A 19526-nucleotide genomic window follows, 5' to 3' on the forward strand; every position below is an offset into this window, starting at 1 on the left:
GTAATAGTGGTTCACATTTTTAACCGTTTGAGAAGAATTTTCAACCGCCTAACAAACGGTTGAAATAAACATTTTAAAACAAATGAAAGTTTGAAAGAGTTCATTCACCCCCTCTCTAAACTTTTTTCCGATCCTAACACAAATATATGATTTTGGTAATTTATAATTTATTTCTAAAGGTTCTCCTCCAGCATGAGAAAGAAAATAAGTAGTTTTATGAAAATATTCGGTAGGAATTAATCTTTCTTGTATAATATTTAAATCTACACGACTATCAATCATATCAATAAAATATTTCTTATAAGAATTATCAATTAATAAAGTAATATTAGTATATCATTTTTGAGATATAATCAAGCTTAAAACATATAAATGTTTTTTATTTGGATCAGGAAATGAAATATCTTGAAGATTCTCAAAACCTTCAGATTTAAAAATTTAATCTTCTTTGTTATTTTCAATAACTGAAATACGATAATTTAAACTATTATTGTTTTGTTGTAAAATTTATATTTGTTCTTTAAGATTATTAATCTCTTTGATCAAATCTTGTATAGTAACTGGACTTTGGTTATTATATTTTTTCTTTAAAAGATTTTTTACTTCTTTCATAGAATAAGCTTGTTCTTGTTTATTAAGAATATTATTGCTACTGGCCGTTGAAGCATTATTCTCCATTTTATCTATAATTATAGATTTTAAAATTGTATCCTTAATCATTTAAAAAAATTATAAGATATTATTATTAGTTAAAACATTAATATTATGATCATGGAATTGAGACATAAGTTTATAAAATTCATCATTATTATCATCAATTAAGATGATTTATACAAGATTTTCCTTGAATAAAGGTATAACAATCTTCTCTTTCAGAGTTAATTGAATCATTATTTATAATTTCATCTGAATCATATGATTATATACTACTATAATCAGAACTTTATTTGAATCTATTATTATTTAAAATAATATTTCTTTGAGATTTTCATCTATATCTAATTTATTAATTTTGTTTTAGCCCAACATTGATTGATATAATATCCTGACTTTTTACATTTTCTACAAATAACAGAAGAATTAAAATGTTTCATATTTTATAAATTTTATGAATTCCATTTTTCACGGTTTTTTTTTTGACAAATATTTTTTTCTTTCTATAAATTTTATTTTCTTTATCTTTAATTTTCTTTTTATCTTTATTATGTAAATCAATACCAAATTGATCGCAAAATTTACCAAGTTTTTTCTTTCAATTAAATTTTGTCTTTTAATTTGATTATTTAATTTTAATTCATTTCAAAGAGATAAACCCTTTTATATGCAAGTACTTATTAACTTACCATAAATATAATTTTCATAAAGAATTTATATGTCATTTTTTCTTAATACTTTTCTAATTCTTTCAGCAAAAATAAAAGGTAAACCATCTATAAATTTAGCTTTCCAAAGACTATTGTTACAATCTGACATCTCATAAATACGAGATAAAAAATGTTTTTATACCATCTAAAATCAGTAAAAGTTTTATATTTTAAATTACTTAATAAAGTACGAATTTGTTCACCATTATCAGTGAATCTATCAGTAAAATGTTCATTCTTTGTCATTATAAGAGAATAAACTGCATTTTCTATGTAAATATTATTCTCATTTTTAATTGAGTTTAGAAGATCATCTTTATGAGATTGATTTAAATAATTATCTCATAAACCTTTAAGTTGACTAGTAAAACATACTGTAATCATTTTAGCAATATTTTTATCATTATTGCCTGAAATTTTACATACAGTACTATACATAAGCATTCGATGAGTAGTATTATAAATTTTTTTATCACTAAAACCATCAATATTTCATTCATAAATACGTTTACCATTATAGACTGTTAGAGAAAATATATTCTTATTCTTAAAAAGAACATCCACATAGATATGTCTATCATAATAGTATTTGGTTTGAGTAGTTTGTCTGCCCATTTTATTTTATTAATTTTTTCATCAGAAGAATTTTTAATATTTTCAAACTCTTCATTAAGAGCATGTAAATTAAAGATATTTAAATTTTTCTTCTAGAAATTTTTCTAAATCAAAAACAGAAAACTTAAATTTAAAATATTTTATTTCTTGAGGAGATTGAATAGAAGAGGATGCAGTAGCAACAATATTATGTTCTTCCTTATTCTGTATATAAACATCAGGTTTAATCTGATTGATAGACATAATAATTTTATCTATGCGATCTTTTAGAGAAATAATTTCTTCTCCTATTATTGTAAGATACATATTTGTATAATTATGTTTTTCAATTATCTGATTTATATGTTTGAAAGTTATCTGTAACATATCATTTTAAAATAATTTTGAAAAAGTAGTATAATTTAAAATTTTATTATTTTTTCGATAATAAAAGATTTTTGAGGAGGATAAACAGATTTAGAAAGTTTATAATTTCTTTCAAGAACAGAAATATAATCTATAATAAATGTTTTAAAAAACCTAGGAACAAAATGTATTAATTTATTTTGATCTTCACAGTACTTATAAAATTTTGTAATAATATAATCAAATTCCTTTTCAGATAAACTTTTAAAATACCAATTTTTGAAAGGTTCCCATTTGAAATTATGAAATTCACAATTGATCATTGCTCTAGCACGTATCATTTTGTAAAATCAATTTTTGATTTATTATCCATTAAATAGTAAAATTCATTTATGAAACTGTATCAGTTTCCCTAACTTTTTAAAAATTACTTTGATGAACTATATTATTTTGATCAATGATTAAATCTTCTACTGTATCTTTTATAAAAGATTTTATGTCTTCTCTTATTTGAGAAGTAGAAGCTCCAGAAGTTTATGGAATATCCACCATATTATCTAAAGGTTAAATAAAAAAATGAATAGATCTTAATCTAACATAAACAGAATATGATAATAATCTTCTTCGTTCGTTATTGAACTATATTTGAACAGATCCTTCGTTTTGTATAACTTGTTGTAAATCTCAATCTATTATAGAAAATGTAAGAACATCTTGTTCAATTATCCAGTTATGTGAAAATTCAATTTCTTTTCATTTAATAGATCTACGAGTTGTAATATTAGATATATTAAAATTTGTTTTTATAAGAATAATTTCATTTAATTTTTTATCTATCTTTTTATGCATCGGATTTAAAGTAAATACTGGTTTATAATATCTTTGGTAACATATATATATTACTTCTGTTCCATGAGTATAATTATAGCTATGTGTTTTAATATTTAATAATAAAGAATATAATATATTTATATCAGAAAAAGATAAAAATAAATTGGGATAAACATCAAAATATATTGGATCATGAGTCAGACTAGATTGAATTATTCTCATAAGAGATTGTTTTCAATTTAAATTTCTATCATCTCTTAAGGTCGATATAAAATTTTCTGGCAAACCTTCTAAAGTTAAAGGTCTAAAGCTATTTGAATTAATCAAATATAAATAAATTTATAATTTTTCTATAAAGTGAAATGTATTTATCATGTCATTTCTTCGTTAAAGAGCTACAGAAGATTACGTAGTTTTAATAATTTGTTTAAAGTCATTTTTTTCAAAAATTCCTAATTTAATATTTTTTTGAAAAAAACTAATCAATAAAACAGTTTTAAAAATAAAAATACGTGTCAAATTAAATTTAATAATAATAGTAATTGCACTTAAAATAAATTTAAGTTTAAAGATAAAATTGTTTTTTTTAGTTAAATCATATAATAATTAAGTTTATGTACCAATTTATATTTATTCGGTCTACCACCGGTTTCACCGACCTTTGACAATAGGTAGCTTTGACTACAGGTTGCCATTATTTGTTGTCTGTCTCAAACGCAATATATATGCGACTCGCAATGAAGCAGAAACTTCGGTTCTCACCTCATGGCTCCGTCGGCAGGAACCCACTCAACCACGCCGTGCCACGTCGTGGCTGTCCCCTACCCGGGTCGAGGTCATGTAAATCCCATGATGAACCTCTGCAAACTGCTCACGAACCGAAAACCCCATCTCCTAATCACTTTTGTCGTCACGGAGGAGTGGCTCGGCTTCATCGGCTCCGAAGAGAAGCCGGATAACATCCAATTTGCCACTATCCCAAATGTCCTGCCGTCCGAGCTGCACCGCGCTGCCGACATGCCTAGTTTCGTGGGGGCTACTCAGACTAAGATGGGGGAGCCGTTTGAACGGCTGCTTGACCGGCTTGGAACGACGGTCAATATCATAATTGCGGATACTTTCTTGAACTGGGCAGTGGAGGTAGGGAATCGGAGGAATATCCCTGTGGCTTCGCTTTGGCCGATGCCGGCTTCGGTGTTCTCTATCTTTTACCATTTTAACCTCCTCGTTCAGAAAGGTCATCACCCGATTGAGTTATCTGGTGAGTGTATTGTCGTAATTTGATTTTATTGTTTAGTTGCGAGGTTTTAGTAAACATAACCGGATAATTAAATGATGTGTTATCATTTATGTATATGGAATGATTAACTTAAATTCAAATGAATGAACTAAACCCAAGCTTAAAAAAGATTCAAGATTATTCAAAGAGGCTGCAACTGCTTGTGAGAATTAACGTTGTCCATTGTAACTATATCCGAAACAAACGAGCCCACCAACCCGAACAATAATCTAGTATTAGTTCTATAAAATTCGATTTTAAGTTCAAAACTCTGATTGAACAAGCTGAGTTACAGCTCAAAACAGTTGTTCTTAGAGCTTCAAATAGATGTCGAGTTGGCTAGACTATTGTTTGGAATACTAGCTCAAATATCAAATATGAATAGTATACATTGGGCTTCGTCGGATCATTTAAGATGAGAGCGTCAATACGTACTATGGTTCCATCGTGTGACATCGATTCATAGACGTAGAGATGGTAAAATTGTAGTGTAGAAGTTCCAAAAAAATGTACAACTCCGAACTATTTACCGGATTCTTCAAGCATGGAATCGGGCAAATCTCATAAAAAGAATCACTTTTTACAGATCTTGAATGACTATACATTCCTACAATTATGTTGTCCTACTATATTTCTTAGTTAATGCATCTTGTGTTCAATATGTGATAACTATTTGCTCTTAACTGAATATGAGGCAGAAAGAGGGGAAGAACGAGTAGACTACATCCCTGGCATTGCTTCAATTCGGTTGGCAGATATTCCGTCCATCATCCATATGAAAGATCAACACCTCCTTGATCTAGCGCTCCGTACTTTTCCCAACGTACGCAGAGCCCAATATCTCTTGTTCACTTCTATCTCAGATCTTGAACTTAATGTCATAGATGTTTTAAAACAAGAATTTTCATTCCCTATATACACCTTTGGTCCAGCAATACCTTACTTCAATCTTGAGAAAGCCACATATTTCTCAACAAACCAAGACGAGCACGATAACTACTTCAATTGGTTAAACTCTCAACCTTCAAGTTCAGTGTTATATGTATCATTGGGAAGCTTTCTTTCTGTTTCAAGTGACCAAATGGATGAAATTGCCGAAGGGTTGCGCGAAAGTGGTGTTAAGTTCTTGTGGGTGGCTCGTGGCGAATCCGAGAGGCTAAAAGAAAAATGTGGCCATTTAGGGAGAGTAGTGCCTTGGTGTGAACAATTGAAGGTTTTATGCCACTCTTCTGTTGGAGGATTCTGGACGCATTGTGGATGGAATTCTACGATGGAGTGTATTTTTGCTGGTGTGCCGATTATTGCTTTTCCGATAATAATGGATCAGACCACAATCCGTAAGCACGTAGTTGAAGATTGGAAGATCGGTTTGGATGCCAAGAGAGGTGTGGGATCCGGAGATCTTCTGAGAAGCAGAGAAATTGCTAGGCTCGTAAAGAGTTTCATGGATTTGGAAAGTGTCGAGAGGAAGGAGATGGCAAGTAGGGCAAGAGTGCTTCGAGATAAAACTCGTGGGGCGATTGCGGATGGTGGGACGTCTAAAACTAATCTCGATTCGTTTCTCAGTGATATTGTATCATTTAAGTAAAAGATCAACGAGCATATCTTTGTCGAGGAGGTTGTGTTTTAAGTAATACTGAGATGTGTTGTTTCTTCATAATGAATTGTTGTCTGATTTATGTGTCATCATTCATCAACAATCACATTGATCTTGTATGAACACATAGCATAATGCTAATTTCCACTTCAACTATGTGGTATTTCTAAACCAAGTATGCGTTGGCATGTGCAACTGAATTTGTTTATCTAGTTGCAAGTGTCTTGAAAAGCTTGGGTTTGATTCCTTTTTATATTTGAAAAGTTTTTGCTTGATTTAATTGACTAGTAGTTGCGATGTTTGAAATTATTGTATTTTTAGCTTGAAATTTACATCTTCCCTAAAATTGTCATTCAAGGTGAGAAAATTGTTCCCACTATGCTCTCCCTCCTCCAAGCGAAAATGGACAGGGTTTGGATTTGATGGCAAACAAAAAACACACCAATTAAACTAGACTTTTTAAGCAAATCAATCAGTTTGATCCATTTTCAATATTTTTTTGTAATCGAGTGTTCCTTGGTAAACTGAAACCTTTTCATAACAAAGAAACGAAATTCCGAACAAACCCAACCAAATTAAATCAGTTCTATCAAATTTTCACATTTTACTCGAATTTTTTTGTTCGCCTCTTTTGAGGTTACTTAGCATGAGTAAACTAGAGAACATTTCTGAGATCATTCATCCACCATCCTAACCCTTCGAATATTTCACCGCTTAATAGATGGTTTTCAGGTGATCAAAATTTTCGTACAAGGAAATAGCCAACGTACGATTTACTGTCCGACGACATACACTGAACTTCCTCGTGAAGTTTGATGAGTGTAAAAGAAACTCTCAGCATCGAGGACCTTACATCCTTCAAACTTCGTATGAATTTCATTTTTGTTCAAAAAGAAACTAATTCAATTTGGCTTTCCATGCTTTATATCTATTGCTTTCTTGCTTGTATCTTTTCCATTCTCTGAGGACCGCAAGAATCACATGTAGTGAAACTGGTAAGAAGAAGGGCTGTCAAAAAAGAGGAACAGATTAATTATCAGATGACAGGTTTTCACTTTTGAGATAATCTTCTACAGTGCATATCCATAAAAACAAAATCTTAAAGAACGTGTTTTTGTTTTTGGTGTCTCTTCATGTATCAATTAACCCAAAACAGGAAATTCTAAACAAGAGAATAAAGATGCTTATTTTTCTGCAGTGGCGTTTTTCCCATCCCTTTGCCATCTCCCAAAGGCGAAAATAGAATCAAAATTATTAACTCATTTTCCTTCCATTTCCCCTAAAACAGTTATCCTTATTTTCAAGTCTTCCAATTTGATCGTTACTATCCGTTGAACCATTCGTCAGTCCCCAGAAATAATATGTTATTGTATTAAGATTTAAGAAACAAAACACAATTTTTAAAGTTTAAGATAATTTTATTTTCAATTTCAAACAATTTCTGACACATTAGCCATGCACAGCTAAACCTCTCTCCCAAAATCAGACATAACATATATTTTAATCACACAAAACATTTTTGAAATACTTTGTCCAAACACCAAACTTAATCCAAACAAGGCCTCTATTTCTAATGCTCCTTAACTTGATGCCAGATAGAGGACCATGATAGGAGGATTGTTTTGTGTAAATGACAACAAGAAGTGTAATTGAATCTCTGAAAATATAATCACACATTTAACTGTTTTGCTTCTCCATTTACAAGTTCTTGTCAGGGTTAATTCTCACACCAATGCCTCCAATTATAAAGTATCACGAGTGTGCTAAAAGTAAAAGACAGCATTTTTATGTATCACGTGGTAACCCATATTTTCTCAATTTTAAAGTTTTGCTCTGGTAAATCTAGAATGCTTAAATAAAGCATGCAATACCATCAAACAAGATATGGATACCATAGAAGTTCTAAAAACAGTTAAGTGTCATGGAACGAACCGAATAGACAGCAAAGCAGTGCTCAAACGAATAGTAGCTCACAGACATCATAGACGGGTGATAGAATGCATCTTCTGCAAAGGATTTTGCTTGTCTCGAGGATACTGACAGACAAAAGAATGGATGTATGTATTAGTATGTTAAGTGTGACGAACGGAAAAAAATGTTCCTTCATCACATCACCAACTATAAATTCATACCGGCTGAAGCATCATAGGCTCCATGGGACACATTGCTTAATGTCAACTTTGCAGCTTCAAGAGAAAACTTAACCTGCTCAAGTAAAATGAGTGAATTCCAATTATTATACAACCACGACCAAAATATAAACTGGAATAATACTAGATTAATCAATCAGCATCAGAAGGGAACCAAAAATCCAGTTGTTTAACTAATGAATCTTGAGATGAATTAATATGAGCCCTATCTCATTAACATGCTAAGGTACGCTCACCTGTTTTCCTATTTCATCCTTAATGATCATTCTCGGGAGTGACTGTACCTGCACATTTAACCTGGTTACATCAAAATGCTTAAATTAAAAATTGATAGTTAAAAGCAGATGACACACCAATCGAGAAAGTGAGCCAAGAGTTGTGCTGCATTGAAGAAGATTAAAACAAGTGTGTTGCCGTGACAGCACATCCAATTCCCTGAATCACATAATATACGCAAGCCATCAGTGTCCAAACAGACACCACAAGACAACCAAAGATCCAACAGACATTGATGTAAAAAGCATGTGCAACAAAAGGATAAATAGTTAAATGCTTTAGGCATTTGGTGGAGCTTATTTCTACCATAAAGGAGCTTAAATGTACAATCCCTTGGTTTAGTAAAGAGCTTTAGATACAAAGTATGAAAAGAAACAAACCATGTCTCTTCGATGGTAGAAAACTACAGTTAAGATCATTGACAGTTCTAGTTTGACCAACAAAATAGTGTGGCACCTATTGTCATGATAGTGAAATTTCACCAGTCCTTCCTATCCCAGTAGCCCTTTTTTTGTTCACTGGTGAATCAATGTAAGTTGGCTAGCTAGCTAAGACAGAGGATTGTAAAAGGGAATAAGAAGAAATGCGATGCTGTTTCGGTGAAGAATATATATATATATATTTATATATATATATAGATAAATATAAACAAGCGGGATTATCTTAAGAGATCAGCTTAAGGAAAACAAAGAAGAGAGATGGGCGATATTCTAAAATGAAGAAGCAGGAATCAAAAGCTCCATGGGGAGTAATTGTAATCCTAAAATTCCTTTTCCAGTAAAATAAATTGCAATAGCTGTTGTTTAAAATACAATTAAAATATATTTGAACAGCCTGTTTTTGCTAACACACACTGGATGCGATTTTCATTCTTTCCAATATGTTCCAGCTGTCTATGAGTTCTAATAAGTATTTGATAAGACCTTTGAGCACACAAGTTCTAGCTCATAAGCTTAATTGAAGAAGCTCTAAGTTACTCTCATTCACTGCCTCCAGATAACTTGATTAAGTTTTAATTTTTCCCAATACATTCTAACAGCTCATGGAATCAAACAAGTATTTGATTCGATCTTTGAGCATAAAAGGTCTTTTCATAAGCTTAATTGAAGAAGCTCTAAGTTTCAACTCTAGATAGACTCCCAATGAATCTAACAATTTTAAAAGCTACACATGAAAGTAACAATTTTTTATTAAAAATTAGAACTTTGTCACCCATTAAACAAAACCTAGAAAAAAATCCAACTGTTAATTTTTATCATATCAAGCATAAATTTATTATCAGGAATCTCAATAGGAAAGAAACTATCCATTTTTCATTGGCTGTCTTTTGACTGACACCATAAAGCTGAAGATAATGCCTTTCTGGTATTTGAATCAAGAATATTGATTCTTCATTTCTATGTAATTTTAGCACCAAAAGATAAAGAAAGCATATGAAGCATAAAATCAAACAACTTCTACTGCCATTTTATCCATCACCAGACTTGTTTTCTCACCATTCTGTAAAACCTCTTTCACTGGCTAAAATTTGTAATGCCCCTGATGTATCACCAAAGAAACCATTGGATTTTAAACCAAAGAGTTGCCGCAACTGTCCAACTAACACTTCAAAAATTTTCCTCAAGTCCTGCTTTCAGAATGTACACAAGTTATATTTCAGACCTTATACTTATCTTGACATTGAATAAAAAATTGAAGTAAATATGGTATGAAAACACAGCCATCTAGTTCGCATAAATATAAATTCTAGCTTATCCAAAATTAAGTATTTTTCAGTAACACGAAAAGGAAAATCAAACAATGATAAACAACTTCATATACAATGATAAACAACTTCATTTTATTAACGAGTTCTCACAAATAAAGGCTACTGACCTCAGGTGATATTTTATATCTGCCATGAGGTGCTATATTGGTATCATTGAAACAACCTGGAGGGTTCCAAACTAAAACACCTCCCCACATCTACAAGTTGACAGTTTAAGAGCTGAGATTCTGTGACAGGCAAAACATAAAAAATAAACTGTGAAGTAAAAGTGCAACTCACAGGTGATATAAAGCCATTTGTCATGGAAATTTCTCCATCTGGTAGCTGCAACAGAAGTGGACACTCCGATGCAGATGGTACATATCTGGTGGAAGAACCAAAAGCAAATAACAATTATTCAATAGACTCTAAAGAAGATCACACGCTAATAATTCACAATGTAAACCCGCTAGATTGAGATAGGATACAGAATTAAACAAGTACTATCAAACGAGCATTTTATGTACTTCAAAAATGAAAATGCAGAGTATAATAATAGTTTTACAAAAAACAGAACACGAGATATGAGGAAAGATAATGAAATAAAGATTATACACCACAAACTGCAGGATTTTTGAACGCCCACCAGCTGCAACTGATGTATCCAAATGCCACTCGTTTGAGTTTACCTACATATCAATACTATAAAGAATGACTCACAACACAGAAATGATGGCACACGAACCAATAGCACTTAAAGAAAATCCAATTCACACACTGGTTAAAGTTCATTTATTAATCATTTATAAAGTTTATTCCCAGGATGATCTTCACATAAGAAATTTTTGAGTGAACATACAAAGAACGGGAGATCTTTCGCACTGAAAATATAGCTGCCCAACTGGTCATTCCAATAGGAAAAGGAAGACTTCGGAGTGTGGTATAAGACCTGCATGTTTGCCAAGAATGATAGGTTAAGTCAAAGAGTATTGTTCAAGAATATCAATATAAACACGTGTAAGTTTGACGGAATTCCATAAGCTTCCTTTGAAAGATTAATGAAATGACACAATGAGGAGAGAAAAAGAAAAAAGAGAAAAAGCATGAGTATGACCTGACTTTCCACTTTAACATCTGCCAGAGGCTTCAACTCCTCAATTATAGGAGACAAGAGATTCACATCAGCATCTTGGAAATCCCTAACAAACAAGATAATTTTTAAGAAGAACGGTACAAGAACTAGACTAATGGAGCCTTCCCATGACACTGTCGTGTCTCTATTTGTTATATTTCCCCCCAGATAAGTCATCATCACATAGCAAATGTCTTTGGGAAGAAAGGTTGAACATACAGAGCAGGGATGAATTTATAAAAATCAATTTGACAAATATAATCCGAATAGCACAAAAAAATAATTTTAATGAACAATATCCATAAATTGATTCATCATAAAAACGAGAAATTGTAGTGAGACAATTAAAATTTTTACCAGCATCTGAATGATACAATTACCAAAGATCACATTAAGAAGACTCTTTTACCAGTCATAAATCCAATTGCTCGGATCAGCATTCAGAAGATTGAAAGAAAGCACGATCCTCCCATCTGCCCCCACAGGCATAAACTCCCCGCTAATCGACCCTTTCTCTTTTCCACCATTTGCAAATACTTTCACAAAAATCTCGGCTACCTCCTTCACAGCTACCTCTTCCAAAACACTCCCTGCAATCCAAGCATGCCTGTACTTCCCAACTGCCATCCTGGCTTCGGAACTTTCCTCCATCCTCACAACAATAACGGTGTAAACTTTTCCAATTGTATTACTCCCACTACTATCATCCAACAACACCTGCAAATCCTCATCGAACAACTGTTCATCGTATTTTCCCAAATGCTCATAAATCTTTCCCTCATTAAGCGACCCACACTTCCAACGAGCATTATTGCTGGTACGGACACACTCGGAGCCGTAGTCAAGGGTTACAGAAATAGAGGAATTGAGATCACAAGCACCGCAGGTTGGGAAAGCGTTATCACTAAGTTTGCGCATGTGAGACTCAATTGAAAGAGATAACTCGTCAGCCGTGGATGAACCACGTCCGAAATTAACAAAAACTGCTTCAAATTGACAAGGGAACAGCAGAGGATTGGAATCGATCGCGGCAGACAGATGATCGATTTCACGGAACGGCAGCGGCGACCTGTAGATTTCAATCGACCTCAGCAAAAAAGGGAGACCTGCAATTGGGATAAAAACACGCAACGAATATTAAAAATCTGAAAATGCAGAGAAAAATGTGACCTTCCATATTACCTGAGATGAAAGAGAAGAGAACCGTAAGAGTGAGAGTCAAGCGTTTGAGTCCAGGTCTGGTTTCCCGCATGGTTTCCGTGGAGGGAGCTTCGGAGACTTCCGCCATTGGCCGGGGAATTTCTTCTTGACTTGCAGTGGCAGCTACAGACCTACAAAGGAAGCTGTTTGATGATAAATAATTTGAAGCTTCGTTGACATAGCCGGAGATTAAAATATATGCATCTATTTCTGTAATGAAAAATACCATAAATAACTCAAATAAAGTATACTTCATTGCTAAATTCCTAAATATTTTAACATAACACTTTTGATTTTTAAAATTTTAAATATCTTATGAAATTGGTCTCACTATTATGTAATTTTAGTCTTATAGGTTGATATGTTTTGTATTTTGCTCATTTAACATGTCTATGTTTGGTTTTCATATAGTAACTTCAAATTTTTTTGTTCCTCATCTTTTTTTTCAAAGTCATTAAATCCACTAAATATTGCTTATTTGATATGGATGTTCTTTTATATAGTTCATGTTAGGATCGGAGATGTGTTTAGAGAATGTGGGTGAATAGTTTACTATAAAATTTTCTCTAAAACACCGATAAATAATGTAACAGATCTTGATATTGTTAGCTATACAAGAGCTAATTTTCTCAACACTTAAAAAATGATCAGTCAACAAATAGTGCGAAAAATGATCTGAGATGAAACTTTTATTGAAACGTCCACCACTCGTTTTTCTTTAATATATACTAGAAATTTTTTTTCCCTCCTACGAATTTCGGCCGAAATATACATAATTATATTTTAAAGTACTTTGCACCATTTAAAATAAGCCAACCAACTATTATTTGAAAATCCAAAAGAAAGTAATTCAAATCATAAAATCGTAAATGTCAACCAACCTAAACTAACATTTTTTCAAAAATAAACTTAACTCTAACATTCTCTCAAAAATCTCTTAAAAATATCATAAGTCATAAAAATCTTTAAGTAATCATAAATCATAAATATAGTTTAATTTGCGGAAAACTAGCGATGTTCCTCGGATTGTGTGCACCTTCAGTCCAGCTAATTCAACCATTAAAACCTCTATCAATATCAAGCTCACCTGCATCGATCACACTTAGTGAGTCTATTGACTCAACAAACCTTAATCATGATAACAAAAAATACATATACATTCACAAGCAATAGTGAAAATACTTTTAACAAAATAGCTTTTCATGAACATGCATAAACTTAAACATTTTCCTTTCATCATATGCTTTTTTCATTTTCATCATATACGTATATGTTTCTCTTTTTATTGAATTCAGATCCTCAATTGTGACTTTCGTATTAGCTGTAGGTCGATAGATCTATCTACGTATTACCACGGTATCGGGTGGCGGGAACATCAGCGACACTCTCACCCGTCAACTGAGTCTTGGCCTTACATATCATTGTATCCTCGTACTAGTCACAATCAATTCACCTCCTTCAACTTTTCATATTTCCATCACTTATAAAATTTTATGCACATATAAATTAATTTTCTTTTAACCCAAGCATACAATATGTCTTTTAGCATTAAATTTCATCATAAAATTCCATAAATATAAATATTTTAACATTCATTACATCATTCGGGACACTTCCAGGACGTTTAACATTTTTCAGATGTAAAATGATCGTTTTGCCCCTGAAACCCTAACTTTCTCAATTTATCAATAGGCCTTTAAACGACGACCCAATTCATTTCAAACTTAACATGACACCTTAAAATGTACCCATAAATATTTCTTAGACATAAACTTAAGCCCTCGACTAATTTTTCAATTCGTATTTAAACATAGACGTACATCCCGATTTTGACTCGAAACTTAATCGAGCTTTCCAAATTTGAACCAAAGCTTATTAACACCTACCTAGACCATATACAACCCAATTGAAGCCCATTAAACCATTGGACATGCCTAGAATTGCTACTGAATTTTCTGCCCTAGGTTAGTCGAACCCTAGCTCACCTCAACCTCAATTCTTTCGCACCCAGACCCTAATCGAGTGAACCGGACCCTGGCCAACCCTCCTAGGACCTAGAACGAGCCCCTTAAGACCTTCCTAGTCCAGCCCTCTCTAGCCATGCACGAGGACGTGCATGGTTCTCTCCCTTGCGCGCAGCCGCGACTAGGTGGTGCCTTAGCCGTGTGGCCTTCCACTCCTAGCCTCTCCAGCCTTGTGTGGACCACCATGGCTCGAGGATTGGACCCTCATGACCCAAGCCCTTTGTCTGTAAGACACTTGTACAGCCCCACTTCCTAGTTTTTCCCAAAAAGTCGAACCCTTGCCCTATGATCCCAATTTTCGTTCCATCTTGTTTCCCTTGCGTCCAGCCCTTACCTGTGCATCTAAGGACCCTTAAACATGTGGAGAAACATCCCTTCCCAAAGCCGTTTCTCCCTTCTCAAAGCCCTATGATGGCAGCCCCTTCATGTACCATTAACAAGAGTTTTAAATTATAAAAACACATGTTCTAAGCATAATATGGCATAAAAAGGAAAAATAAATACAAGGGCAACATATTTTTCATGCATACATGATTCAAACATATAATATGGTGTGATAGATGAGAAAAAAGAGATTAAGATATGAATTTGCATTTATTACACACGAAAAACGAGTTGAGATGCAAAGAAAAGTATATTTTAAACATGTAAACATGCACACCATATTTAATTCATGCAATTAAAACCATTTAATTAGTCATTTTTAGTTTTTCCTAGATTTGCATGTAGTTGGATTGTGTTATCGCATTTTGGAACTTACATCTATACTCAAATATAGTAAGGCAACAACATAAATAAGTGCACTAAATGAAATGACAAAAGGATTTTTATGGATATTTGGAGACTCAAGCTTCTACGTCACCTCTTCTTCCACTTAAGAAAGAATTTACTAGAAAACTTTAGTTTTACAACTTTTGAAAAAATCCGCTTCAACCTTCGGACTTATCTACTTCTTAAGTTGAAACTCATAGTTAACTTTCACAAAAGGCTGACAACAATTCTCAAAATCAATACAACACAAATATACAAAAAGAATGAATCCTTAGATTCAAACTGTCGAGCAACTCCTCAAACGGTATTGACAGAAACGGTGTAGTTTACAAGAACCCTAGATGATCCTTGATGATCTTATAGATATTTTGAAGGGATGGCTGTTTAGGATTATTGGATATGAGTATGAAGAGTGTTGCAACTTTTCAAGTTCTCAATCTTAATTTTGATGTCTTGTTATTTTGTGTTACTAATGTTTTACCTTAGTGTGCAGAAGTTAGGATCAGTTACGAGCTGTTTACATCACAAACTGAACACCCAACTGATCACACAAACTGAATCAGACAAACTGATACGTCGAATGAGTAGTTCAGGTGATTGTCCATTTGAGAGGTGATTTAGCAGGAGAACCTCAGAATCCCGGCCAGCCGAAGGAGTGTTCAACTGATGAAGAAACCCAGCTGATCAGTTCAACTGAATGAGAGTGAAATCAGTTCAACTGAACGAGAGTGAAATCAATTCAACTGACGAGTCAACTGATTCCACCAGCCCAACTGAAGATCAGTTCAGCTGACTAGTTCGGAGCGTCAGTTAAGAATATTTCAATTGTAGATGAAGACAAACTCATTCAGTGGATTCCAACTATATACAAAGGTACAAAGCAATTGTCCAGTCAAAGGACAATAATGAACGTTGCATCAGAGCATTAAAGACAAAAGTTTCATAAGGGCAGTCGAAAAGTCGAGACACAAAGTCCAAGGAACAAATTCAAGATGCAACAGATACAATAATTGAATTTCACTGTACGATCAGTTTCCCGCCTACATATAGAGAAGATCAGTAAAGACGAAAATGTGAAAGAACAAAATAGAACCAGAGAGAAAGTGTGGAAAAAGAAAGGGCACTCTTATTTTCCTATCAGCTTTCAAGAAGTATTCATTCCAGAGGGAGCTATTCACAGTCATATCAGCTTAGTTTAGAAGTTTACTTCCCTCAGTGTGTGAGAACACCTTTCTGGTGTATTCATTGTTCAATTCTCACACACGAATACTCACTACCACCCAGCTACAATCTTGCACAAAGATGTTAAACTTGTGTATGTAGTCTTTCTCACTTAGACGTTAAAGAAGTGTTGGCTGGAAGGTGCTGCCTTCAGTCTAGACTAGGCAGTGAGTAAGTCCTAAGCTGGGTGGGTTTGTACAAGTAGTTGTATAAATCAAAGTCTTCTAGTGGATTCTACCCAAGGTGGTAGAAGGGGTGACGTAGAAGCAGTTGAAGTCTCCGAACATCCATAAACATATCTTGTGTATTTAACTGATTAACTGTTGTTTTCAAACTGACTTGATAAGTTAGAGAAACCGTCAGTTCAATTCTTGCCATAACTGAACTGATATATGCGACAACTGATCCCCTACTTTTCAGTTATTCATTTTACATAAGTTAAAATATTTTCTAATTTAACAATCTTCTTCACGAAGGATTACTTCAAGTTTCTTCCGCTTGTTTTTTTTAACCAAACTCAATTTAATTCATCGGTGCTAACATTCTTAGAACAAGAGCTATTGGAGCTCATTTGAGAATATTGTGTTTGAAATGCCTTCAAAGGCACCAGCACACGATCCTTCAAAGAATGCTAAATAATCTTTCAGAGAATGCAAGCTTGAAAGAATTTCTTCGAAGTGTATCAATTTTTTATTACGTGTATATAGAGCTCTACTTAGTTTTCTTTATTTATAGTAATCTTTCCATTTGCCCATTAAACATTGGACTGTGGCTCATTAATGCAAAAGCAATGTTCTCTTCATCATACTACTCTTCAATAAATGAGCAATTTGGCATTTTCCAAATGTAGAAAGAAACGGTCACTGACAGCAGAAAGTAACTATCTCTGAGCTATATCTTTTTAGGAAAAAATTCTGATATTAATATCTCGTTTGCAGCGTATGATCAATCCACCAATTTTTATGATAAAGTAGATATGATCCTTGTAAGATGTGTGTTTTGAATTTGAAACCATTTTCAAATATGCTTCGATAGAGTAAACAAGTGAGTGATCTTATGCCACATACTTGTAAGCTCAAGAGGTCGAGTAGATCAAATAAGCTGCTCAGGCTTAAAAAAGTTGGATAGCTTTGTATCTTGAGATCAACTGAATGACTTCTTCTGAATCTTCAATAGAAAGGTCGAGTACTTGTAATACTTGAAAAGGCATCTTGATCTAGTACAATAAGTCATTTTTTGTTATCAGTAAAACTAAGAGATCTAAAAATTTCTATTTTTTTGTGATGAAAAAACCTAAGCCCAGAAATATCATATGCTTTAAGAAAAATGAATTTCATTGTTACAATGTAGAAGAAAAACAGTAAAGCCTAATATACCTACATATGTGAAAGTAAAAACTATAATAGCTCCTAAAACATGAGCTTTCACCACCTCATGACCCACCACCTCTCTTAGGTTGATCTTTTTTTTTTCTTATCCTCTTCTGCCGCTCTTCTTCTAACTTCATCATATCTCCGTCTGGCCTCTTCTTTCCTTCGATATTCTTCCCCATTTTTGTCATCACTCTTTTGAAAATGATTCATCATTTCTTGTAGTTGGGAGCCAATGGTAGCCTGAAGACCGTCAATGCGAGCCCCAAATCTTTGTTCAATTTGGGTTAATTGCCCAGACAAGGTGATTAGTGCATCATTGGTTCTCTTCTTTGAAGACTTGAATTCATCCATGAAGAATTTAATGTCTAATTTGATTTTTTACACATTCCACATCACAACTTTGCGAATATCAGAAACACCAACACCTGGTACTGTCAGACGAGCATCAAAGTCGACCATGAGATTGCAGACCTTCTCAAGATGGGAATTGACTTTTTCAATGTTTGCGTCAGCCTCAATCCGATCATTAGTGCGTGAAGGTAGAGTCTTTGAATATCAAACTCGACTGGTGGGGGAAAAATATAATAAGAGTCTTCTTGTTCATCGGTCATTTGAGGAGGTGGGGACTTCGGATCTTCTTCTTCAAAAGAATGTCTCAGGAGATTGACTCTTGGGACCAGTTTCTTGAGCAATGTCCATGTGAGTGGACCAGTCACCAAAGAGGTCGAAGTCTATCATAGAATTCAGCATATCATCCACTAAAGTCAGAGGGAACTCATGTAGTGGTGTATCGTGATCAGCACCAAAGGAGAAATGACCTCTTTCAGGTTTACTGGATAGGAGAAGACAAAAGTACCTCTGGCTGCGGCTTCACACTAGTTTGATTTGTGTCAACGGTCACATTAGAGTAAGTGGTAGAAGATTTTTCTTTGATCTCTGATTGCTCAGCATTAGTTTTAATGTATTTATCCACAAAGTCAACAAATTGATGTTCCACCGTTGTTATGGGACCGGTTAAAGACAATAAGATTTTGGGCAACTGTTTCAGCCCCCTTTGATGTCTTTTCTTCTTCTTCTTCTACGACCATTTCATTGAACCATAGCAAGAACCTAACTGATGTAAACCTCAGAGGTATTGGATAGATATTGCTTGAGCATCTCGAACTCCCTTAACTTTGCCTGGATCTTAGATGTGATGGTTGGAACGTCAAACTCTAATTGGGAGATGATTGCAGAATCATCTGAAGAAGTGAGGCATTGATGATCAAAATTTGTCTGCTTCTGACTTATTATTAGTCTTAGAAGGTTTCTCTTATCTGGAATTCAATTAAAACTGTCGGCCAAGAGCTACCTCTATATCATCAATCTCATCCAGTCCAGCATGTGACCTTCAAGAGTGACCACCTTCGCAAGTGAATTGTGAAGCCCAGGCCGAAGAGGGCGGGGGGTGATCGCCGGTGCCATGAGATTGCACGGACAATGAGCAGCTCCTGGCAGGCTTCTAGGTGGAGGGAACATGAATGAACCGATCCCACACCGGAATGAGAGGGATTCCGAGACTGTACAGTCCATTGTACAGTTGAAGAGGGCTTAAAAGATTT

General features: G+C 33.8%; 2 protein-coding genes across 3 annotated transcripts; one reads left to right on the top strand and one right to left on the bottom strand.

Annotated features, from left to right (window-relative positions):
• Window positions 1-3868: 3868 nt before the first annotated feature.
• Window positions 3869-6184, top strand: LOC142529585 (UDP-glycosyltransferase 87A1-like). Its single transcript, XM_075635154.1, has 2 exons — window positions 3869-4416; window positions 5133-6184. The coding sequence occupies exons 1-2, from the start codon at window positions 3921-3923 to the stop codon at window positions 6020-6022; spliced, it is 1386 nt and encodes a 461-aa protein (XP_075491269.1). The 5' UTR covers window positions 3869-3920; the 3' UTR covers window positions 6023-6184.
• Window positions 6185-6615: 431 nt separating this feature from the next.
• Window positions 6616-12671, bottom strand: LOC142529234 (uncharacterized). Of its 2 annotated transcripts, none has more exons than XM_075634704.1 (13): window positions 12519-12671; window positions 11746-12442; window positions 11319-11403; window positions 11064-11153; window positions 10820-10893; window positions 10505-10589; window positions 10333-10422; window positions 9954-10084; window positions 8535-8616; window positions 8418-8465; window positions 8164-8236; window positions 7964-8067; window positions 6616-7039 (listed from the first exon to the last, which is right to left on the bottom strand). In XM_075634704.1, exons 1-13 carry the CDS (start codon window positions 12622-12624, stop codon window positions 6929-6931), a joined length of 1776 nt encoding a protein of 591 aa, XP_075490819.1. In that variant the 5' UTR covers window positions 12625-12671; the 3' UTR covers window positions 6616-6928. The 2 variants fall into 2 exon arrangements, with proteins under 2 accessions (XP_075490819.1, XP_075490820.1); XM_075634705.1 differs by having other exon boundaries at window positions 8164-8230; window positions 8412-8465.
• Window positions 12672-19526: the final 6855 nt, after the last annotated feature.

The sequence above is a fragment of the Primulina tabacum genome, chromosome 16 (genome assembly GCF_025594145.1).
Source record: "Primulina tabacum isolate GXHZ01 chromosome 16, ASM2559414v2, whole genome shotgun sequence".
NCBI lineage: Eukaryota > Viridiplantae > Streptophyta > Magnoliopsida > Lamiales > Gesneriaceae > Primulina > Primulina tabacum.